The following is a 25,879-nucleotide window of genomic DNA, read 5'->3' as shown; positions in this document are numbered from 1 at the left end:
AAACAAGATGGAAAGTATAAAAATGAAGCAGCAGTAACTGAATGATATCTACAGAAAAAAACACTGTTTTGAAGTATGTATGGTATAAATAAATATCTTTTTTTAATGAAAAGCACATTTGAGGTATATAAATAATTCTTCACTGAATGAATCACTCTTCTGCATTCTCATTTTACTCTGTTTTAGTTAAAGGTCAAATGGTTTTGGTAAACTTGTTTGGAAACTTAAACATCATCAGCCGATAAATTCAGCAGATGAATTACATAGAAAAAAATCTGTTTATTACACAAAATGAAACAGGACATTGTAAAAAGTAAAAGAGCAGGGACAAAGCTCAAAAAACTGTTAGAAGTTCTGCAGTGCTATTTAATGGCATCTTGAACTTCATTCAGATTGTGCTTCAGCCTTGTAGGAAATACCCTAAAAAGTAAAAAAAGTTTATCCTGGATAGATTATTGCTCATTTCTTTTTGTAGGCAAATCACCTGGCTTCTTCAGTGCTCATGATATTAATGTCAGAATATTCTGGTTTTAGGAATACACATAAAGTTTCGTGGAACTGAATGGTGTTTCCCACCTTCATACTTACCATACTTCTTTCTGAGAGTCTTTATTTATCAGAAATTTTCCTGTGATGGGATTTGTGTCGCTTGAAAATTCCTGAAGAATCTCAGAAGAAGCTTATATGGAAGAAGTTTGGTTTTAACAACAGAAATGCACAATAGCCAGCATCTGTCAGCGATCTCAGCAGTGGCCCAGAATGCCGTAAGTAGAAGGACTGAGTCTTTCATTTGTGCAGTGCAGGGCATGGCTGCAGTGTTGTGGTGACAAGAGAGGTGTTGTGCAGTTGCTTATGCTGTCCTGTGGCTAGCCCTCAGTTTCCAAACGTGTCAATCTATGCCCTTTCCAGAGAATTAGATGGATGTTGGTGAAGAGAAGAGGAGGCATGCAGAGACTCTTCATTTCACGTGGTGTTTGCCTCTCTGGTTTTGGTTCCTGTAGGTGTAGCAGACAGACTCTCTAGGTCATTTTACCATTTTGGTCATTCAGAATAGATGCATTTTTCTGTAGATATCAAACAGGTTTTGTCCACATTGCATACTGCATCTCCTTTAGAAATAGACGTTACTTGTCTGAAGGTTGTTTAACTTTTTCCTTTGTTTAGAGATTTTTTTTTTTTCCAGGAAAGTGTGTGATATCGGTTAAACGCTAGGTTTCTTTTGAAAACTTGTACATAACAGTTTGTAAAGAACACAACAAAATCAAAGCACAAGAGTGGGAACCATGAACCAAGCTTTAATATCACTGGTGGCTCCTTTTCACTGCTTAGTTTTGGACAGATCACATCACCTCTTCATGTTCTGCATCCATTAAAAAATGGCTAGTAATCATATGACCGTACCCCGTAAGGGTTCTGCTGAGAGGGCAAATAAGCTGGTCTTTGTAAAGAGCTAGTTTAAGACATAAGTATTTCTGCATACTTTACAATATTTGTTCTATTTTTAGCTCAACCAGACAGACATTGTAATGGCTGAAATGTTAACTTTGTCTCTAGCTGCAGCTTCACAGAAGAGTTTATAATGCAAAAGTCGGCCAACTCTTAAACTGTAACTGGCACCGCAGTGACACGGTAGTATTGCACACAAAGCGTAACCATTCAGTCACTGAGTCACAACTGAATTTGATAAAATGTGGAGCGTACAGATTGAAAAGCCTATTAACACTTACACTTTGCTCTGAAAGATCTCTTAATGACTTTTCATGACTCAACTCATAAAATTTGTCTATTTCCCAGTGATCGTAGATATGTTCTACACCAAAAATTGCATACCACATTTGCTGTGAGTAAACTTCCCTTCCTTCCTCCATCCATCTCATTTTCTTTTTCCATTTTTCTTCCCTCCTAATTTCTTTCTTCCTTTTTCTCTCTCCTCTTTCTCTCTCCCGCTCTCTTGCAAATGAAAGTGTACCTTCTCTGCCTGTTCCAGAAGTTCCTAAGCTTTCCTTCACCTATGCCCTTCCCACTCCATCCCCCCAAAATGAAGCTGTTTAGGAAAAAGAGTCAAGTCAGGTTCTAAGTGGTAAAACAGCTGCCTGGGGAGGTCAGCATCTCTGCTGAGGAGGTCCGGGACCGCTCACAGGAAGAGGGACTGCAGGATTCTGCTTGAATTTTCCCTGAGTTTTAGTCTTCTCACTTAATTAACACAGTTAAGGATCTAGCATGGGTAATTATATGGGCTAGGAATGTGCAGAAGCAACGAGACAAAGAGCTGTGTGAGGATCTGGGATGGGGGAATCTCAGAAACATAATGAATCAGGGTTTGATCTGTTCCAAAGATAGGAACCATTTGCAACACCAGAGATCTAGTTCCAAAAGTTTCTTCATCAGTAAGTTTGGTATTTTGTAACCGAAGTACTTGTATTTTTCACAAGATGATTTAGGATGTCAGCTAGCACAAGGATACAGAACATCTTTTCAGAAATACATTTGTACTCCTGCAGGATGCTTTCAAAGCATTATTGGAAAAAGGGATGGGAACTATTTGATCTAGAAGCACACACATGCTCCTGGAAATTTTAAGTGCTAGTTGTGTGAACAGAAATATTACTCCTTCTGTCCCAAGAATGTTCTTGTCACTTTTCTCTTTGGGTTGTAGTAAGAGAATTACTCTAATTTCAAAAAAAGAAAAAGAAGAAGAGAAAGGAAAGGAAAGATGTCTGTAGTAAGGGCAAGGAGGCAGCTGACTTCCCTGTGGGGAAAAGGTGAGTGGCAGACACATGATGGCAGCTGGTATATGTCAGTCCCCCCTTTTTTTTCCTTATGTCACTACTTTGCTGCTATAGTAACTCAACAAAACAGTGACTCTAGTGCAACTTGCTAGATAAGCATCAGCATATCCTGCTGTTGCCACATGATGAGTTGGGCTTTTTTTCCTCTCCCCTAGGAACATAAAAGGAACTCTTTTCAATACCCATTTTTTTCTTACAATCAGAGCAACATCATATGATGGCTTAAACCTTTCACCTACAGGTTTGCCCAAGTACATGTCTGTTCCAGTCCCATGGTTTCTGTCTCTTCTTGCCAAACAGCATTATCACTGCCTTTAAAATGGCCCATAACAGAGTGAAGCAGCAACTTTTTCATAAGAGTAATATTATCCTGAGTCTGTAGTTAACTAGCCTTGATGTGGCTTGTTTTCCCTGGTCAAGCCATGGTCCTGAATAACAGCTTTGAATTTCTGATTAAGATACTGGTCAAGTATATTCCAATACTGATACTGTTGTGCTTGGCATTGGCACTGAAAGAAAAACACATTTCTTGTCCAGCAAGGAGTAAAAAAAGGACAAAATTTTGACCAGTCCCCTGACTTTAACCAATATTATTGTTCATTATGATGACACGGTATTTTTTTAAATAGCAGCTGTAGTTGTCATAAAACTATTTTCCCATTCCTCTCCTTTAAAGTGTGGTGTTGTAAATTCATGTGACCTTTACTGCGAAGAATAAATATTTCTTTTTTTTTATATAAGATCTCAAGACAAGGCTTTGTTTGTAACAAATAGTGGCCCATTACAAAGCAGGAAAAAAAGAAAAAAAAAAAACAACCCTGAGCTGAGCAGCAAGAAGCTTCAGTTCAATTTCACCTCATATCTTTCTAATAACTTACTTGTCACTTTATTACCTTCCAGTAATGTGAACGCTGCTGACAAGACTGTCACACTAACAGCAGACAACACCCTCTCTTCCTTAGCCCCAGCTCTCCTGGCTACTTATTGCAGTGGCCCTGAAGGGACACAAACTGATAGTGTGCTTTCAAGTTCAGCACTTGGCCATCAAATATAAAAGGATGCGTAATTGCCTGTTTATCCCCTGTGAAGGGGAAATTGAGTATAAGAAGCAGGCTTTCCCTCCCGCTCCTTGGCACACACACACACGCGCGCACACATCTGCGGTGAGTGAAGGGAAGTCCCATCTGGAGCGCTTCGATTTGTCTTTGGGAAGCCCAAGGCTGCCGCTGGCTGCTCTGTCGAGCTATCAGGCAGACAGTAACAAGATGGCTTCTTAACAAAAGGTCAGCTGAGAAATGCTGTCTGCGACGGCGCTTTTGTCTGCTTATGTAGCAACTAATTGCTTCGTATTGGCATAAGCCATACTGTGCCTGCTGGAAATAGTCGTATGCGTTTGCCACAGCTCTTGCTGCGTGCGTTAGACAGCAAGGATGCAGTCTTCCGTTTTTCCTGCGTTAGCCCACCCGATGGCAAATTTACGAGCACCACCATCCTCTCGGGTTGCTACAGGGAATGCCAGTTCCAGGCATCCTGCCTGCCTGGCTCAGTGGGCACATCCTGTGCTGACCAAGGTCAGTGTGAGCCTCTGCAAAGCGTTGGGGAAATGCATCTGAGATGTGATCTGCAACCCCCACAGCAGGAGGAATTTTCTGTCTTCTGATTTATTTCTTAATTAACGAGAGCACTGCCAAAAGTGCAGACTCCAGAAGTGCTTCTCAAGTGAGGCAGCGAGGAAAGAGAGAGCTGGAAATGAGTAGTGACTTGGGAGAAGGTTTGGAGCCGTTTTGAGTGCGTGACGGCCAACATACCTGCCCGCAATCCCTCCCCTCTTCTTTGTGGCACGTTTTGTAATCAGAGCTGTCCGACTGACTGTTGAGTAGTTGTTGAAAGTTCAGGTAGCCGGAGAAGGAACTGAAGCATACTCTCCTTGCAGGGTCAGTAGCATTTCCATGCTGAGATCGTAACATCAGATCCCGTCTGTGCCCCCGAGTGCTGGCTGAACGGTGCTGTAGGCTAGTGCAATACCTGAAAAGACAAAGGCAGGTTTCAGACAAACCCCGAGAGGGGTAGACTTAGACACAGCCACTTTAGGGTTCATTATATTTATATCCTTGGATTGATTCATGGCGTTAGCGGGCTGCAGCTCCTATCTGCTGGTTCTGGATGCTAATATTGTCTCCAGTGCTCCATGGTAATTTGATATTTGCTGCAACCGAGGCGATGGTACTCACTCTAAATATGCTAAGGCCTTTTACCAGTCAGACAAAGGTCATTGATCTTTTTCCTCCTTTTCCTTCCAAGCACATCAGAAGCTGTAAGGGTGAAGCCAACAGACAATTTCCTGCGGCCGGGCGGCAGGAGGGAATAGGTTATTTGCGTCAGTGCAACGTGTAAGTGTAATGGCTGAGCCCAGTTTGTGCTCTCCCATCAGCTCCATGTGGATGTGGTGCTGTCCGAAGCGGGAGCGGATTTTGGAGCCAGCTAGGTTGGCTGACCTGCGGTGACCAGCGTGGGCAGGCCTTGCAGCCTTTCTTTCTGTAGCGTTTTTGAAGCTGTTTGTGTAAACTGCGCACTTTCCGATCAAAGAAACCGTTTGGGTCCTTTTCTTCTGTGGGGGGGAGGGGGTTGTGTGCATGTGTGTGTGTGTGTATGTGTGCACATGTGAGACACAGACAGGGAGAGGCAGACATGTAACAGTGTTAGAACAAAGAGCCTTGCAATTAAGGTTATAAATGGGCAAAATTACATCATTTTCAGCACACTTTCCTATATATGTATTTCTCTTTATGCCCTTAATAGCATGAGAAGCTCGAGCGGGCAGATTTCTAACGTGTAGAGAGGATTATTCAGATGTTCTTCAGATTTCATATGCCATTCCCTTCGAACCTTTGGAAAAAATATTTTAGGAGAAGCGGAGAAAAAACCACCCAGAGCAATTATATTTCTGGAGAAGAAAGAGAGGGCGAGACTAGCTAAGTGACGCATAAAGATTTTATAAGGCATCCGTTGTCAAACAAAAGGTTGAGAATGATCAGAGGATAATGCACAGTTAGGATGGCAAACTCATCAATAGTTAATCACAACCTGTCCATTTCTGTTACGGAATGCAAGAGACTGTGAACGGGGCTCTGGGGATGGAGTGGCACTCGTGCACGCATGTGTCTGCGTCCGAGTCGGGGCGCGTTATGCAATCGCTGCGCGGAGCTCGCGGCTGTGACGAGCATTCGATGTCCCCGTTTCCCCTGCTTTTTTAAATTTTTGCAGTGGTGGGACAGGACGCCCCCCCCCCGCCCCCCTTCCCCAGCTCAGCTGTGAAACGGTACTGTAGTTGTGTGAATTGTGATTCTAGGGGTATTCTTCTTAGTCTACCTGAGGACTTATGGGGTAAATAGGGTCACTTGAGCTGTATAAACTAAGGCTGATTTGTTTATTGTTTTTCAAATATATTTTTTCATTATTTTTTTTCTTAATCTTTGTACGATATTAAGTTTTTGCTTTGATTTTTCCCATTTTCTTCACCTACTCCCATCTCTTCTCCTCTCATTCCAAGACTTCTCTCAGAAAAATAACACATCCTCCTGATGTTCTCCGTTTTGGAAATTATTATGCATTCCATCTGTGAAAATGGTCACCGTTTGTAAAGTGACAAGATGAATAAAATGGCCACTGTTGTGTGTGTGTGTCTCATTTAGCTATTTATGAATATGAAATCCAGCATGCTGCTTTTTCTTGTGCAAACTTTGGTTCCCAACATCATATGGGGCTCCTTTTCCCCCAGCGCGGCTGTTTCTGAACGGGCAGCGTTCGTGTTCTCAGTTCATGCCTCCTGCCTCTCCTCCAGTCCTTACAAAAGTGCTCTGTGTTCCCGTGTGATGTGTGTGCAACAGGTGTGCAAACAAGCTGATCTGAACCCTGAACGCATTACGAATTTACCCTGGCCGAAGCTCCGCGCACTTTGGCTTGCCCGCAAGCTGGTCGCGGCAACCTGTTTGTACCTGTGGGTCTCTCGTGGTCGGGGGCTTACGCCCGCCCCCGAATGGCTCTGGGGTTTCTCTGTTTCACTGAGGGCTCTTGCTCACTGGCACGGTGGTTGTTGCAACAGCTTTGGCTGGGAAAGTCACACGAGCCGAGCAAGACGGCAGTTGCCCGCGTAGCCGTCCGTCCTGCCTCCAGTTCCCGCGAACTGGACAGATCCGAGTCTTACTCGGGGGCTCAAGCATGGATTTAAGCACGGATAAACTGGATTTGGAGCGCTCAGTGGTCGCAGCCTGACCACTGGCTCGGTCCGAGGCACAAAACGCCTTTGCAGCCCCGTGAGCTGGGTGAGCGCGGGGCCGGGGCGGGGGGGAGGTCTCGCCGCCCGGCCGCAAACCCCCGTTTCCGCGCCGCGCCGCGCCGTGCCGTGCCCGGGCGCGCTGCTGCGGCCGCTCCCGCCGAGCCTGCCGGGGCGCGCGGGGGGGAAGCGTGCAGTCGGGGCCGGGCGGGCGTCTCCGCGGCAGGCGAGGCGCCTGGCTTCCCCCGTCCGTTCGCGGCGCGAGCGGGACGCGAGCGCTCTGCTGCCCTGCCCGCAGAGCCAAAGCGTGCGCTGCGGGGTATAGCTGTACCAGGGGACGGAAAAACTGCATCACGTCGATCTAATAATAATCGTGACATTGGTAGCTTCATAAATACTGTATGTACGCTAAACGAGTTTTTTTCCATTAGTAGTCTGAGGGAATTAAAAAGTCTTGTTTTTAATTTGACATTTCTTTTCTTGTATTTTCTGTACTGTAACTGTCCTACAGTATGTCTTTTGCATAAAATGCATAAGGTTTTGGGGATATAAATGGAGTTTTACTCATACTTTGTCCAAATACCTCTTGTAATTTGTATCAAAATTCTTGTACAATTTTTATATTAAAGATTTATCAGTCACTGACATTTCTCTCTTTCTTTTGCTTTGTCTTTCACTCGTTCATTTTTACCAAGTCCAACATCAGCTTTTCCAGAGAAAGGCATCTGGTGATTGAAACACGTTCACTTGCAAAGCTTGCACAAGGTGTCTCAAATTTTGAGAGCTGCACAGTACATTTAAGGCATCTGCCAATTTGCCAAAAATCAAAAAGATGAAAGACAAGCTTTGTTTTGGTATAGATATCTTTTTCTCCCTACCTTGCACACGTTTCCCCAGAAGTTTCACCATTAGTTTGGAGTTCAGGGTACTATAGTCTCACTGAGTTAGGCACTTAAGCTTCTTGAAAAACCTCGTGATACTGGCATTGGCCACTTACTTACCCACTGGATACATGAAGGGACTGAAGTAAGGTCTCATAAAAATCTAGGTTGGTGCCCTAGCCCAGATCACCTTCCTACTCCTTTCCAGACCAGAGGCACACAGTTCACCAGACTATGTGTTTGGGTGGAAGCTTTCTTGTGCTTCGAAAAGGTGAGGACACTGGCCAAATATGTCTCACCACTGACCTTTTCCTGTGATCTGGGGTGGGGCCATGAGCACTTATGATTCACTGTCAAATCCTTGTCATCATGCTGCTCATTCCACACTGCTAGGAGAGGGCGAGGGAGGCGATTTGAAGTCTGTCTCTTGTGCAGGGCAGGATACTTGAGAAGTTTTGTTTTGCATGGTAACAGGCAGCAGGAGCAGCTGCCGGAATGGTGACAGGATTCTTCTAGGGTAAATGCTTTTGGTTCAGTCTGACCTCGTGCCATGCAGATGGTTTTCTATGTACTGCACTTCTTATCAATAAAGAAAACAAGCAGATAGAAAGATGTCTCATAATAGGGTATTTCTGTGCATGGCGCTATGCTCAGGGGAACAGAAAGCATATATGAATCAGTGTACTGGAATTTGAGTCATATTAATTTATTCTACACAAGAGTTTCCTAGCAAAGGACAACTTGGCTTTTTATGGGTTCAGTGCTGCAAGACTGCAAGATGCTGATCACCGTGGCTTTGATCCCTGTAAACATTAGGTATATGCTGAACTTTAAGTGCATGTACAGTCCTGTTTAGCTCAGTGGGAATGGATCCCTGCTTGCCACAGAGCCCGTCTTTAACAGGTTGGAGGGACTGCGATCTCAAGAGTGTATGAGCCTTTTTTTTTTTTTTTTTTTTTTTTTGTTTCCTTGCTTTTCCTTGACAGTAAAGTGGAGATAACTGGACTCACCAGCCAAATGTGGGAGGAGAAAAAGAAAGGAACATGAAGGGCAATTAACTAACACTAGGCATTTGAATTGAAAGTCTGAGGAAAGTGGGTGGTTGCTTTGCTGGTGATACATGTTCTCTGATGGATTTAGTGCTTTCCCTGAGCTGTCACCAGGTATATCCTGTTACAGCCCTCAAAGCACAATCAAGAGCCATTTTTCTGCAACCCATTTAGCTCTAAAAACAGGGCTTCCCTTCCTTTGCAACACCTTCCCAGTTTTAATATAGTTTGTACACTGGGAGACGTGAGCCACATAAAGACTACATGATGTCCTCTGTAGGTCCACTAACAAAAGGCTCAAGAGACTGACAAAGTATTTACTTGGTATGCGGATTTTCATCACTCTGACATAGCAACCCAGAAAGGACCTGAATTAATCTATAACTGACTTTCAGTTGCTAGCTTCATGTTCTTAATTCTTGTACCCCTTCCCTTCCCTTCCCTTCCCTTCCCTTCCCTTCCCTTCCCTTCCCTTCCCTTCCCTTCCCTTCCCTTCCCTTCCCTTCCCTTCCCTTCCCTTCCCTTCCCTTCCCTTCCCTTCCCTTCCCTTCCCCTTCCCCTTCCCCTTCCCCTTCCCCTTCCCCTTCCCCTTCCCCTTCCCTTTCCCCTGATTCTTTCTAATTTTCTCCTTCTTTCTTTTCTTCTTTTCCTTCCTTCACTTTTTTCTTTTTTTTCTTTCATTTCCTTTTTTTCCCAAAGATGCTGCAAGCACATGCAACCCTTCTTAATTTCTCTTGTGGGGAAGAGGGTGGAAGGTTAAAAAAAAAAAAAAGCTAAGCAACTTTGGGGGAAGTCAACCTCTGTTGAGGCATGTGGTTATCCTCCCATGTTATTAAATGTCATAGGTGTGTTAATGTAGTTCTGCATGGAAGCCAAGCATAATTATAATCTTTTCATCTGTCATAACACATCTATAATTGGCATGAATTCCCCTCAAACAGTTTTTTTTAGCATAGGGTTTTCATACTAAGTGCAGGGATATTAGCAGGCACCCATAAAGACTGCTTTTGGCACAGCTCTGAGCTAACTGCCTGGGAGAGAGCCAGTTGAGGCTCCCTGGGCCACTTGAAAACTTGTTGTCTGCTCATTCACTCCCTGCAAGTTGACAGTATGACAGTAGATTAAGTGCTACTAATTTAATAAAGCCACTCCTACAGTGATGTTGATCTACCAACGATGAGCAAGGGGAGGGCAGAAAAGAGGGGGATAAAAAGTACATCAGTTTTCCTGAAGTAATACTGGGGGGGGGAAGTATTGATCTTACGTGAGGTGCAGTTATTTTTAGTCACCTGACTCATGCTTACCCAATCCTTACCCATATTCATCAGAGACAGTATAATGAACAGATATTGATTAGCTGGGGTAGCTGGAGAGATTTCCCAACAGTGCTAGTTCACATTGATAGGTCTCCAATGGGAATACATGCAAGTGCAGCCCTGTAACATAACTTATTGTGTTCTAGGTCCTTCAATTGATTTTGTTTGAAGAAAAAATACACAGTGGCTCTCCCTTGACCTTTAGCTGAAACCTCTCTGTAAAGATGAACACAAAATGACAGTCAGAGCAAATAAGCATCACCGCTTACAATCCTGGCTGTCGCGGCAGCGCCTTGGCAGCTGGGTGCTGTGTGTACACTGCAGTCTCCATAGGATCCTAGTGCCCAGCACAGCCTGCTTTCAGGTGCCAATTTCCAGATATTAGCTTAAAAAAAAAAGAAAAATCCATTATGGTGTCTCTGTTTGCTCCAGTGTTTCAGCTAGATTTCTGTTCTCCTAGCAATATGCCACTGACCTGACAGCTCCCTCTGAAGTGAAGTATTTCCCACACAGACCAACACAGAGTTTAGCAAGAAATCCTGTGGAGCTAATTCCATTGAAATGATGCAGTTAAAAAAAAAAAAAAGAAAAAGAAAAAAAGAAAAAAAGAAAAAAAGCAAAGAAAAAAAAGAAAAGAGGAAGAAAGCGAAAGGTATTGCATCCTAGTGGTGCAACTAATCCCAAATACTTGCCAAGAAGCTTGAAACATTCTGAGCATTTTGCCACATGACAATCATTGAATGTCCCATTGAATGTCCTGCACGGCTTGGGATCACTTTCCCATGTGAAGTCCCAGAAGAGTGTGCAACTGACTAGAGCTTTGGGGCTTCCTTGTTACTTTCATTTGCTAAACACTGTAGCAGTACTAGGGAACACTTTGCCTTGCAGTGGGAAGAGCAACTTCAAAAGGGATGTTAATGCTAAGAACAAAGCCCAAAAGGAATTTATGGAAAGAACAAAGCCTAAAAGGAAAATGAGCTGTCCCAAAGTGTGTGTCTTAGGGCTTAGAGACAATGTCGAGTTTGTCAGAAATCAAGCTGACTCAGACTTTGAAAAATAAAAGCTAATAGCAAAATCATCCTTCATTGTGTGAATAAAGCAAGACCAAGCAACAATATAAAGGTGCCTTCTAATGCAGAGGGGAGGTTTTGAGAATTAAATACAGTCCTAGAACCTACTGGATGAGTTATTTCCCAGAGATACTGGGCAGCACTAGCACTGCTTCCCTATCCAGCCCTCATTTCAAGCACTGCATACATTCTGGTTACCCATGGACAAGCAAGGCTAATGCAAAGAAAGGCTGCTATTGCTAACAGAGAAGGGAGCTGGCAATTTTATGATGGTAGCTTAAGAGAGCTTGGTTTCTGTAACAAAGCAAATAAAAGCTGAAAGGGAACATAATTGTACTCCAGAAATATATGACAAGGGAGAAGGCTGTAAACTCCTTCTTTTTCCAAGGGAAAGAGAAAAGCTAGGTATGCTAAGGGACACCACTGTCGCAAGAACAAATAGCTATGAACAATTTCAGCTGGAAACCAGGAACGTTTTTTAAGTGCTGGAGCAGGGAGATTCTGGATCAGCCTTCTTAATACCTGCAGAAGAGGCCAAAATGAGAACTAGATAGGTATTAACAGTTGATCTGTGTGCCAGGAGATTTAAAACTTAGGTATCTACAAAAGCAGGGTTGAACTTCCCTTCCATCCTAGGTGATTTGTGCCCAGTGGTGTTTAGGTAAGTAAGCAGACTACTATGAGGAGAAGCCTAAGGCCTCTTGGTATTCCCATTTGTACCACAGTACGCAGTAAATGAGTTCGTCCTGTCAACTCATTTTCCTGATTTCTCAAAGAAATATCTACTCTTTTAACATGTTTAACTGTAATTTCTGTTTCTTAGCTGTCCTTTCTAGGCCAGTAAGAGTATATTCAATCTTTTTTTCTTTTTTTCTAAGATGATGTCTTTGTGGAGCTAACCTCTTTCATATTTTTGTCTTTTCTTTAATCATAGGTTTTAAGATCACTCTAAGTTTTCTTGGTTAGAGCATTTGATTTAATCGGTTCAATATATTTTGATTCTCCGTGTTTGAAACAAAGTTTGAACTCTTTCCCATATGCCAGGGCTCATAGAGAAATCTGAAGTGATACAATAATTATGAATCACAGACTCTACATTGCACATAGTGACTTCACATTACTGGAATGTGTGAAGAAAAAGCTTACAAGCAGTTGAGTGGAGGTTATCAGAGCTCTGGGCATGTGCAGTATGAAGTGATTTGAAATTATTATGCCACTTACAGAATTTTAGAGAGCTTCAATCTTACAAATTTAAGTGATATTAAAAATTCAAAGCACTCTCATAATTTCACATCTTTCTGCTGTGCCCTACAATTGCAATTTTCCCTCTCCTTTTGTGTGTGTTCATTTCAAAATAAAGAATTTTGCAGCACCAAAAATATGCATGATTTTAGGTAAAACATCTAAGGCAAAAGACTTGCACAAAATTATATTCCACTATAATTCCTGCCCTAAGTGTTTAAGAAGTTTACAGGAGGCATCTGGTGCTGGGATACATTTTGGATAGATATTCTCATCCTCTGCTTGAGGGTGAATAACAACAACATGAGAGCTACCTGTATCACTGATTCGGGAAAGGGGCTAGGAGGTACCAAATGGAGGTCGTCCAGAATATTGTCTATGACTTGGAAGAACACAAACTTTGAACTTTGAATTATATATTAAAAAAAAAAAAAAAAAAAAAAAAAAAAATCCTAGCTCCTGGGTTATTTTACAAGTTGTAAAACATTACAGTTGCTGTGTAAAAATTTCCATCCTGTTTCCATGGCCTCTGGCTCCTGCTCACATAACCGTACACTCAGTGAGCTCCATTTTGGCCTGGGTACATTCAGTCCAGTCTGGTGAAGGAAGGCTGTCATCAGTCTGACATGCCAGGGAGCTGGTGAGAAACTGGACTGGTTTTACAGTTAAGATCACAGTAACAACAGTCAAACCCCATGACATATTACAGCAGTCAGTGTCCGCTGATCCCAGTGGTAAATGCTACCTAAATGAAATGTAGCTGGAACTGGAGAACTTCATTATGCTGTATACACTACTGCCTTTTGACTTAAAAGAATTCAGGTAAAAAGGTTTACCATGTTTCAAGTTTCCTTACAAAACCATTAAATTCTATCTCCAAAGCTCTATGTTTTCTTTAAGCTGACTACACACCAGAAAAAGCTTTACTAGGGCTTATTTATTTATTTATTTATTTTCCCTAGGCATGTCTAAAAGACAGTGGATTGACAAAATACATGTGAGCCTTGTGTTACCCTATTGCAAGCTTTAAGACCTAAGCCGTAAAGTCAGAGAAAGCTGTTGTGTCATGGAAAATATTGCAGGGAAGCAGTTGTGAGAACTCTTTAGAAAGGAATAAGCTCTAGTACCAAATTTGCATGATTGCAAATGCCAAACCAAAAGAAAACAATGTCAACAAGCATGTGGGTTAGACTCACAGCCTCTGGATCAGTAGAAGTATTCATTCAGCAAGATCAAAGGGTCAACTACATCTAATAAAACAAAAATAATGGGTAACTAAACAGCTTGCAAAATGTAGTCATACGTCATGTAAAGACGTATGAAAGACTATTTCAAGGAGTAATTTTTTGACACATTGAATGATTATTCTTTGGAAAGGCTTTTTCTGTAAAACACAAGAAGAGAAAACTCCTCATCTTAATTTTGAAGTAATACATCAGAGCTGACTCGCGAAATAGTTGTAGTCAAGCCACAAAATAATCGCAATCCCAATATAATAAATTCAGTCAACATCTTCCAGAATAGAATTATAGAAAGAGAAAAAAAAACGTATTCACATGCTATATTTTAAAGCAGTAGACCTTTTAAAAATACTGTTCAAAAAAAGCATAACAAGTAATTCCTAAACGCAGCATGAAGATTGCTTTAAGCTACCAAAACTTTTAGAGTAAGTAGGAGTCACTGTAAATGAAACAGAGAGCAGGAAGGCCTGAAAAAGTAGACTGCTGTTTTCTTTTTAGCCTGTTTTCCTAAGGAAATGAGGGTTACGCTATCTGACTGTGTGTGTATACGCCTATTTGTCTGTTACCTCTGCCTCTTGCTCCCCTCCCCCGTAATTTGAATGCACTGACTTATTTCAACAGAATTTGTCCAAAGGGTGGAAATAGTCAGATGCTATGAAGGCAGGCATGAGTGCTAGGGGGAAAGGGAAAGATGAGAGGTATCAGACATAGGGAAAGGCCTGCAGAAGAGGGAAAAACTGCAAGAGCATCTCCCATTGGTGCTATCAACCATAGGACCTGCGTGCTGAGGAAAACAGGCTTTGTGTGAGCTAGTTCTCGCAGAATTACTTGCCTAAGGGAAACCATACTCCAGCTTACCGTGGCAAGAAAATTGAGTTTCTGTGGGTTTTTTGTTTCTTCCCCTTCAGAAGGCAGAGGTAGTTCAGTGTGACTGTAAGAGATTGGCCGCAGTGACGGCTCCGGCAGCCAGCTAAGAGCCGAAAAGCTCTGGGAGCTCCCACTGCTCCCAGGTGGGCACAGACAGAAATGCTTGTGCAATTCAAGTGCAGGATCCAGACCCATTCCTCATCTTTCCAAGAGAGGAATGACAGTTGTCAAGGCTACTCCAGCCCACCAGCTATGGAAAAACGGTCTTGATCCCTGTTCATCAGCTAGAAGGAGAGGGCTGCCCACTCCACTTGCCCTTCAAGGGGCTCCTGATGGAAAAAAGCTGCTTTTGGCAACGTTTTCAGGCAAGCAGTGAGCTTCTGCCCCTCCAACAACCCAGCAGCCCTGAGCAGCACCATCCTGCTGTGCTACACCAAGGAGCTGTGATGAGCAAGCACGGTTTTATCAGCTGAGCAGGACTTTTGGGGCTTTGCCACCATGCAGCTCGCCTGGCCCAGCATGCTGCCGGGTTCTGTGGATTATATCCTTGCATACGGAAAGAGTGGCAGTTCCCCAGCATCCAATGACAGCAATTTCTGATAATGCTCCCCCAAAGGTTTGGTTGTTATTGGGTTGGGTTTCTTTTTCACTCAGAGCCAATTATGGGCACTGCTTGCTGTTATTGAAGCTATATGGCTGGTGTTTTGTGCAGACAGCAGGGCCCAGGAAAGAGGGCAACCAGAAGACTAGCAGAGTACGAGACCCCTTCCCTGGACATCCCTATGCGGATGTCTTATGTGCTGCAGCAGCAGGCATCTTGTTTATTACTGCATCCCTATGTAGGACGTGTGGTCTCGGAAACCATTTCAAGAGTCAGGTCCTGTATGCAAAGTCATTAAAGTTATACATATTTTAATCCATAATTGTACAAGATTTATTTAATTTAGTTTTTTTATTTATAGCTCAATTGGAATTGTAATGTATTTTCAGGCCAGCATACCAAGACCCATCAATTTTTACTGCGTCTTTTAATTGTGTTCCTCCAGCCAAGTGCCAGCAGTTTTCCAAAGCAGGTTGCTTGCAGAATGTCTTTTGCTTTTGTGAGGTGGCAGAGAAAAACAAATTGTTTTGCAGCTCTGCTTGAGAAAGCACCTTATCCTGTGCACAAACAGCAAGGTAACAGGTAGATGCTCCACTCTGCTGGAGTTATCCCACAGCTTGGAGGTGCTGCCATCAGCTGAGCCCAGCAGCATTGGCCCGGCTGGGGTGCCCCCGAGCCAGGCAGCCAGAGGTGGGGGCAAAACCTGGCTCCCAGTGATTCTCCTTTGCCTGTCCCTGTGTCTGCTCACCAGAAGGATGCATTGCATCCCAGATGCTTGGAGCAGGGTGACACAGCTTCAGCTTAAAAATCTGAGAGCGTTGTCAGCATGCTTGGAGCTGGCGGGGCAACAAGGCTCTAGTTTGGTCTGCACTGATGACGAAATGCCATGGTAATGTTAATTCAGCAAACCGCCCAGCTCCCCCCACCCACCTAGACAAAAAATACATATATTTTGTGGTGATAGTGACCACCGTGGGAGCAATGCATTATTAAGCGTTCCTGTGCAGCCCACGTGTGTGAGTGTGCTCCGAGGCACTGACCAGCCCCGCAGCGCCTCTCTGCTTATCCAGTAGTGCTGGAAGTAATGGAGTGAACATCCTTTCCTCATAACTTTTAATAAGACAGCTCATCAGCTGCGTTCATTGCATCCAGAGCAGGGAACTTGACGAGGTGCTTTGTACCAGGGAAGCACATCCAGTCGGCTCCGTGTCAGGTCCCAGTAAAGGCGGCTGTGAAGTGTTATACAGATTTACCTTCTATGTAGTTATAAGGGCAAGCTGGGAATTCAAGGGGACAGAAAAAGCCACCCCAACTGAATAGCTGTCAAAGTGATAATCCTTTTAAGAGAATATGTTTGCTGTGTGCTGCTTATTTATACAGAGCCTGTGTGCCTGGTGAAACTTTTCAGTCCTCTTGAATTCAAAGGGGTAAAGTTTCCACCAAAACAAATGAGGATGTTGTACACCAAGATGCACAGGCTCAGAGAGTAGAATATTCCCTTGAATCACAGTAAATGATAGACTCTTAATAGAAATTGACTCTTTTTTCTTTCTCCTTTTTTTTTTTTTTGCTCTAATAAAGGATTTAAATTATTGTTACACTATTAATATTCCGCAGAAGGATTCCCACAAAAAGACGTAGTCTTCAGAATCTAGACTGTTAAGAAATCTAGCCTTTCTTCAAGCAATAACTAAAAAGATAACTGTGAGATTCTCAAATATTGGGCCATTTTCTTCCCATATAGCTCTTTTGTTGAACCTTATTTTCAACAGCCAACATCAGTGAAAACTTGGAGGCAAACTCTCTCTCTGAAAAACAAGTTCACTGACTGTAACTCCTGGGAAGAAGGCACTTGGCTTGCCTGTGCACCGTGCTGTAGGCCTCCGTTTTGACTGAAGCCCATAGTTGCTATCGTAATATTAAAAACAGTAAAATTCCTCGCCCATGATGGAATCTGTAGAGAGAGCACGTGTCTCTGCATGTGCTTAAGAAGGAAAAATTAAGATGAAATTTGGCAGGATAATTGCCTGTTGCTTACCATTGTAATTCAGTATTGAGAGTGAATGGCCACCATTGCCTAAGAGGAAATCACTGGATTTGTTACTCTTCTGTGTGTATGTTCAACAGACTGGCCTGTGATCATTAAGTCCTTTCTGGCAATGACAAAAAAGCCTTATTCAAACTTGCAGTTCTTCGAGTCATGTCTAGTCTGTGTAGGACTTTCGGGATAGGTGCCTTTAATTTCTTCCTGATTCTGTTGTTAATTTGAATAGGTACTTAAGTTGCTTCAAGATTTATTTATTTCTTAATGAGAATTTCCCAACTATTTCATTCTAACAAAGTGGGATGGGAGTAGTTAACATCTCCATTTTCCCATTCACAAACAAGCTGCTTGCCTCCTGCATGCAATTATTTTCATTTACCTGCTTAGGAAATAACATTGCTGAAGTAACTCTGATATAGGCAGTGTGCTGCCTGCAAAAAAAAAAAAAAAAAAGAAAGAAAAAGAAAGAAAAAAAGAAAAAAAAAAGAAAAAAAAGAAAGGCTGAGGCATGGGCCTATTAGCCTGCCCATGCTGCACTAACGATTTCGCTAATGCTTTACCCTCACATGATTGAACAGGGTTTCCCTCAGATGACTGGACAAATGAGAACAGATGATCAGCAGAGTTCATAAAAGTGAAATATCTGATAGCTGAACCCCCCTTGCTCTTCTGTTGTGGGTGAATCTGCATGCAGGGGGGTGAGAAGAAAGAGAAAGGGAGACGGTTGTAAAACAGCTCCATAATTACCATGTAGATAAAGCTATGCATCAGTGAGAAACTTGTTTTAAGATGTGTACATTGCCATAGGCACGACTGCCAGAGTCTGCTTTCGCTTATGCTGATAGAAATCTGGAACAATCCTATTTTCAGCCAAGTGACTTCAATTTACACAAGTAGAAGTGGGAGCTGAATCTGTCCCTTAAGTAAAAAATGATGGTGAGAAGTCAGAAAGCGACTTAGTCTGGCAAGGGGCACGAATCCCTGTTTTCAGGTCCCCCCAGCACTGTCGTTGCTGGACTCAGGCTGCTTCTCTCGCACTTTGCAGAGTGCCATGTTGCAGGTCTTTTCACCTCCTCGGGAGAATGTGGGCAGCATTTGCAGAGCCCCATCTTTATAATTCTCTTAACCTGAAACATTATTTCACTTTTACCAGCTTACTCTGTACTGCCAACAACATGAGAAGTAATAAATCTTCGTCAGGGTTTCTTGGTGTGGAGTGAATAAGCAGCGCTGATGCTGATTCCTTAAAAAAACTCATTTCTTGTAACGTGAGCCCTGCTGAAGATGGTCATGTCAACTGATTAGACTTTTTACTTGGCCATATTGATTCTGTTCTACACCGATGCAGCCCATAATGCTGGCTAATGTTATTGACGAGCCATCAGTCCTGCAGAGACGTGTGGGGCTTGCAGCTCTCTCTGAACCACAAAAACCTATCCATGGACAATGATGGAGAGGAAGAGGAAGATGCAAGCAAAGCACTCAGGCTGGCTTCGTTCGGACTGTAATACATTAATGAAAGACATACACTCTGTGGGAAGAGACAGATGTGGCTCTCCAGAAGCCATTTATTTATAAAATAATTATGAATGCACGGTCGAGTCATGGATTTTCATTACTGTGTGCACGTCCAACACTTTCTTTGTTCACGTTTTGCTCTAAATGAAGTATAAAGGGAGAGCAGTAGAGGCAGAGGCCTAGGAGAGGTTTCTCCCTCCCTCCCCGTGCTACCTCTCGTTAAGCCACAAGGGCAGGTGTCGTCTGGATTTGTCACAGCAGCGCGGCGCTTCCTCTGGAAGGCGCGGGCCGGTCACATCCCGGAGCGGCAGCCGCCGCCGCCGGCGCGCCGCAGGGTGCGGTGTCCCAGCTCGCTAAACGCTGCAACTTGCTCAAACCGTATGGGAGCGTTGATACCCGCTGCCGCGCGCAGGGAAGTGAGTTTGATCTCGCGAACCGCTGAGCGCAAGGTCTAAACTACTCAAATCTCTGTTGCATTTCCTTTTTGCTTCCTTTTCTGTTATTTCTTTTACGCTCTGCCTTCTTGAAAGCCGAGGGTAGAAGCTTTGAAAGTTAGTCTGCCTTTTTCTGTCTCCAAATGAGAAGAGCAGAAGAGAACTATGACCTAATCATTCAACAGCCTCTGATTCTTGAAGAGGAGGAAGACTGAGAAACTGGTGAAGAAGCTGGTTATTGTATCACGCCATTCAGATTCTGGAATAAAAGTTCTATTGTAAGCTGTATGATAGGAATAGCAAGATAGGCAAACATTAAGAGCTTGCAGCCAAGTGTTTGTTTTGCATGTCTTTCTAGGATAAAGCCACAGGACCAGATTGTAGAAAGCAGGTGACACGAGGATTTTCTGCAGGAAATTTTAGAGTAAATTCAGATCTAGTTCTCCCCCTTCATAGTTTTCCAGCTGCTCTTCAATACTGTATAGGTTGTTTAAAATAACCCATTCAAAATGACCCCATCCTTCTTTAGGGTGGCTGGACTTTAAAGTACAAATATTACTGGGCTTAGCATCAAGTCTATGGAAGAGACTGCTGTGTAGCACATTCTTGTAAAGTGACATCAAATATACTAATATTCCTTCTAGTATTCCATCAATAATTAGCACTGCTGGTTCCAGGACAGGAGGCTGTATGTTTGTGAGAGATGAAAAGTGCTATATAAGTGCTAGATATTATTATTGGCAGTCCACTGAACAAGGAACGGAAGGGTTCAAGTATAATACACTGAACTGCTGGAAGTGTCGTGTGTTTCCCAAAGGTAATGCCTGCAGCAGTAAATTTATAATAGGAACAGGCAAAAAGCAAAGGAGATGAAGTAACTTAGTCCTTTCTTATGGAAAAAAAGAAAGGCTTACAATTAGTCTTGAGTGAAAGGACAAAACTGCACTGGCTATGAGGTTACACTAGAAACATGATAATCCGTTTTCAGTGAAAAGTTTGCAAATCAAACCTTCTTACAATTTGCATGAGCAACTAAGCTGGGATGAGCGAATTGGAGGAAGGTGAATTCACAAGGCTCAATATGAGGATGAAAGACTTGCAGAATTTTTTTGCAAAGCTCAAAAAATGGATGAATTTTGCAGAGCGCAGCTGCAGCGATCTATATATATTATTACAAACAAGCTAATAGTGTTCATAAGCAGAGATGAAAGTGAGCAAGAGCTGGCAAAATAAATGTTAGCTGAAACTGAATCCCGCTAACCTCCTGTGGAATGGTTGTGATATTAACCCCCTGCACACCCACAGCAGAGCATTCATAGAGGGAGTCTGAGCATAAAGCTTGGTGATGTTTAATTTTAATTTAATACAGCTTATCCAGGAGAGACCACGCAGCACTATGGCATGAATGAAAGGTTATTGCAGAGGATGTGAATGCACGTATGCGGGTGGGTCCATGCACAACTGCAGCCAAAAGGAGATGTCAAGGCAAAGTGATCTGGTATTAAACTTGGAATGAAGCAAATTGCTACACTCTGGCCATGTTACATTGGTATAAATCGAGAGAAAACTTGGTTCATAGCACTGGGTTGGTTCTGTACTTAGCGATCAGAACTTGGCTCTTTCTCATGCTCTTACATGGCCTTTTATTTCCGTGTGTTATCATGGCCTTACCTTTGAAGATTACAATTCCCCAAGATATTTTATATTTGTTTTAAAAGCTTGGAAAAGCCACCTCCCTTAAATGCTACTATATTTAGCATTGTTGATATTGTTTCCATTTAATTGATTCAAGACAAGAGAAAAAGGGCTGTTGCAATATATATATTAGCAGATAGAGATGACCTCAGAAAAGTCAACTTTGTAGCATCTAGAAAGATAATTTCAGAAGCAGTGTGACCTCCTCTTCCAAGAGCTAACACTGGCCTAGATAATACCATTCAGTAGTTACACCATCTTGGGCTTCTAACTGAGATGAACGAAATCTCAGCCCTTCTGACGGGTCATGGCACGAGAACTTCACTCTATGGTGGTCAAACTTTCTGGAAGAAACATATTGCCTATTAATTTATCCTAGGTGGTACTGAAGCCTAATTTCTGTGAACCTCTGAAGTAATGACATTATTCCCTTTTGACTTTCTAGAAGTTTTCCTTTGGAAGCTCAAGAGATTAAACTGTAGCCTATTCTTATGCAAACAGAAGTAAATGCAGAACACAGGTCATTTAATTTTTTCAACAGGCCTTTGCACCCCTCCCCTTTGTGGCAAACTGATGATTTCTGAGGTGAGAGAGCTTAGCAGTAAATACTAAGTAGACAGCATTTGCTTAGAAAAATTCTTACATAGAGAGCTTTAAATAACAATTTTTTCCCCCCTTTTGGCATTTAGTTTCTCTTTTCCTTTCAAAAAGGAGCTATGCCTTCAGCAGGAAAAAATACTGTAGCCTATTTCACAGCTGAGTAGTGGTCAGTATATAAACAGCATATATCTCCATCAGCTGTAGATGGAAGAATAAGACTTACTTGTTTAGCATTTGGCAGGTTCTAGCAAGGGCAGTGTAAACACAAGTTCCCATCTAGATAATTATTTTAAACTCTCTGGTTTTCCTCACTTTCTGCTTTGTCATACCCAGATTTTAGGAGAGGAGGATGGCATCTCTAGCTCTGTAAATGTTAGCTAGTGTCTGCTGAAATGACAGCTACAACTGCATACGAATGTTCTCCTACTGTGAGATGAAATTTTCTTTTGTTGCTTAAAATTCCATGTTTTCTTTCACTTTTGGACCCATTGGCTCCCAAATTTGGCTCCATTATTACCGCAGTACTCATATACTACACTAATAGGCTGTGTAAGTATACTGTGAATAATCTTTCAAACTTTCTTTTATTCTTGCTCTGACTTTCATTATAGATTCCCCTGGGATTGAAGAGACCGCCGTCACTGCTTCCTTCTTCCAAGGCCTGGGGAAATTGCTGCCCACCAGTGTCACCTCAAGCAAAATCTTTGATGAATGGTGCAAGGAAAGGAACTGTCCTTAAGAGATTCCTTGGACTCGTGACTCAGAGATTTCTCATTATTTGTGCAAAGCTCATATGGTACAAATATATTTAGAAATGGTTTACTGTCATTAGTTGTCCACTTCTGTCTGAGCTCTTCTTATCCCCTTACGTACCTAGCTAATAATCCTCAATGCAGCGTATTTCAGCTTGGGAAATCTCCACTACCATTACGCCGCTATTCTGTTTGGTATTAAATGGGTTACTATTACCGAATCTTTCACCTTATGCCCTGTAGCAGTGAGTCTGAAACAGCAGAATACTTTGCTGATGTAGAGTAGAGCATCTTCTGCTGATGCTATCCACAAGAGCATTTTTAACCAGACTTTTTTGTTAGGAGAGCAGGATAAAAGAAGTTACAGGTATGTGCGACTGAAAATGATAATAAAATATTCTCATTATAGTGTAATGGTGCACATGTTTCAGTTTTTAGCATGTGGCAGTAGAAGAAGAACTCCTGGGCACTCCTTTTGGAAGCTAAATCAAGGATATTTTAATTTGCAGTCCCCGCTTCGTTTTCCACAATGAGACACAGGACAATAAGAGGGAACATATTTCTCTTGCAAGTTAACTCAGCTCGCAATATGCAGAAGATTACTCAGGCTCACTCAGTGCTAGCAATCCACAGTTTATTGATCTCACCCTATCACTGCTTACATTTTTTATTCTTTAATTTTCTTTCCTTATTTGCTCATTAGTTCAGGAGATGGAGGGAAGCGGGAGGCAGAGGAATATTGGAAGATTGCATCATTTTTAGGTTGCCTTGGAACTGGAAGATCAACCTGGGGCATTGAAAAACAGTAATCCCTGAGTAGGCACTAACTGTCTAAACTTGTTCTGCGTGATTTGCCCCAGTCCACATAGAGCACTGGGATCTGGCCAGCGCTGTAGTTTCCTGTGGAGGTTATTTGTCTAGCCAGTGGTTACTTGTCTTGCTTATTGGGTCTTGCTATGGCTCATGTCCTGGTGGTATTGTCCCCTCGCTGCAGAGGGATGAAGGTGGGCATGACCAGGGCAACCAGAAGACAGCTGAGCGACAGTCCCATCTGAGCGATTACCAAACGAACGGGTGCATCCTCCTTGTCAGCAAGACAGTTGCCATTGCTTTTCTTTCCAACTTAAAATATCCAAAAACAGCACACAGCAAGACCTTCTGAGGATTTAACAGATGTGTAATTGTTCAGGGATTAGTGGTTAACAATAAACAGCAGACATCTTCTTCCATGTGCTATTAAAAGGGACTAACAAAGGTGGTGACTGTGAAAATGAAACAAGTCTTATCCATGGCAGTGGGTTGTAATCATGTCTTTGTCATAGATCTATTTAAATCCTCTTTCCCCTCTCCTCCTTTTTAAAATCTCCTCACCTTCTTACTATTGTTACCGCATGTTTTTGAGTCTGCAGAGCTTGGCTGAGAGCGGTGCTGGGAAATTTGTTCAGAATGAACAACTGATTTCCAACATAATAAGCAAATGAACACAAATTTAACTTCATGGCATTCAATATTAACTACTTTCTAATGCTGAAATAATGGCCTGCAGCCATTTCTGCAGTGTGCAGAGAATGGTTAGTCAGCAGCTAAGCCTAACTTTCTTCAACCACTATGCTATCAAAGGGAAAGTGGGCAAAGACTGGGAATTTTAATGAACAAATGGCATTCCTACAGTTTGCAGTTCAAAGATAAGTAAATAATGAATAACTTGAATGCAAATTACCCTTAATTAACTTTGCTAAGTCTGTTTTTAATAAGGCTAGATATGAAAGAATCACTATGACTAAAATATAATACACATACCACAAACATTGAAGAAGTGATTTTTTTTTGAGTGTGGTGGGGGAGGGACTGTGGCAAAAGGAGGGAATGAGATTTTTCCAATGTCTTGGATGGCAGAGTCTAAGTGGCTTGAGACACAAAGCATTAGTGTCTGCTGACTTCAGAAACCTCCACAGGTTTCTGAAGTCTAGGAGGGTGCCATGCATGCCACCCCATGCATGATGCCATCCAAAAAAACAGGGAGGGAAGGAGAGAAGCTGGACTCAGGACTGGGCCTGGTGCAGAGGTGACCGTAATGCCACAGTCCTTGGTGTTGAGGATGGTGGGGCCCCACGCCGGCGGCGCAGGGAGGTGAAATCTCGGTAGTTCCCAGGGCAAGCAAAAATGCCTTTTGTACCTGCACCAGCTCCAGCGAGTGCTGGGTGTGCAAGGAATGCAAGATAAGGCCCTGAAGGCACAACTCAATACAAACAAAATAATTTGAGGAAGAACACCCACAGAGTGGGGAGTAGTCCAGCACCTGGAATACCTCACAGAAAGATGGGTTTTTAGAAGTTTTCTGAAGCAGGGGAAGGGTTTATATCCAAACATATTAACAGGCAGCATAAAAGAGAATAGCTCAAATCTAAGTAGATTATATCTACATTAGAAATCAAATTAATATTGTATCTCTACAGTCTGTATTTACAGAAAAATGGGAAGTAAGCTGCTGTTTTTTTAGAAAACTGGTGCACACTTTGGGTTTCAGCTGTTCCTGTCAATTTTAGGGAAAGTAAGGATATGTCCACACAGAAAAACAGTCCAGACAAGAAGTACTTCAGAGTCAGGAGTCAGGCTTTTGTCTGCACTCTGGAGCCCCAGGAGTACAGATGGTTATGAGTGTTGCACAAGCCTGATCTCCACTGTTCTTTAGTTAGGAATTACCACTTGAACTCTGAGCATGCGACAAGTATGTTTGTGGAGAACTGTGATTATGTACAGCTCTGCATGAGTGCTAGTTATGAATCTGATGATTACTATTGTATTTATGATGTGCACTAATGACAAGTATGATCCATTAAAATGTACATTTAAGAATGAAATTGCAAATCAAAAATAAATACACAGTATGGTTGTATAAATCTTGTGGGAAAAATTTGTTTATGAAATTTACTGACTTTTGAGTGGTTGGTTTCAGTACGTTACTGTTGCAATAATAATAATATTCCTTTAGGAGGTTTGTTACTGTTTCCTGGTTTAAAAGAGAGGAAAACACTTCTCATCTCATCTTGATGGTAATTTCTGTATATTCCATAATCCAGAAGCCCCAGGTTGAATTACAACACAGTATTCTGGGTTCAGGCCTGTCTGGAGAACAGGGCCCATGCTGTTCTTACATGCTTGAAATCTTTTCAAACCCACATCTCCAAAGAGATGCAAATACTTACTTCCCTCCTTTCCAAGGGCTGCAAATTTGCCTGAATTTCCCTGTGTTGTGACAACATTGCTCTCCAGATGAATATCACATTGCAGATGGGACCTCTTGGTTTCCTATGATCTGTTTCTTGGTTTGTAAATATTGATATTATTTCTTCCCTTTCTTTTTTAGTAGAGCAGATTTTTCTTTTCTTGCACTTTTCTGGTGGATGACCAAAGTCCACAATCCCTAATCGTTTGTTTTGTTCTCCAGGACCCTTAAACAAAAATCAAACCAGCCAGGTTTGATGGTTTTGTGGAAGTATTCTCAAA

General features: G+C 42.4%; 1 protein-coding gene across 1 annotated transcript in view; it reads left to right on the top strand.

Moving 5' to 3' along the window:
* Positions 1-22,404, top strand: part of BNC2 (basonuclin zinc finger protein 2) — a 352,528-nt gene extending 330,124 nt beyond the window's left edge. The window contains exon 6 of the mRNA XM_062599499.1: positions 22,232-22,404. Coding sequence (XP_062455483.1) covers positions 22,232-22,247 — 16 coding nt within the window. The 3' untranslated portion in view covers positions 22,248-22,404. The remainder of the gene's footprint in view (positions 1-22,231) is intronic.
* Positions 22,405-25,879: the final 3,475 nt, after the last annotated feature.

This window comes from Rhea pennata, chromosome Z (genome assembly GCF_028389875.1).
Source record: "Rhea pennata isolate bPtePen1 chromosome Z, bPtePen1.pri, whole genome shotgun sequence".
Lineage (NCBI taxonomy): Eukaryota > Metazoa > Chordata > Aves > Rheiformes > Rheidae > Rhea > Rhea pennata.
Note: the sequence above shows the minus strand (reverse complement) of the source record. Positions and strands in the feature narration are given on the sequence as shown.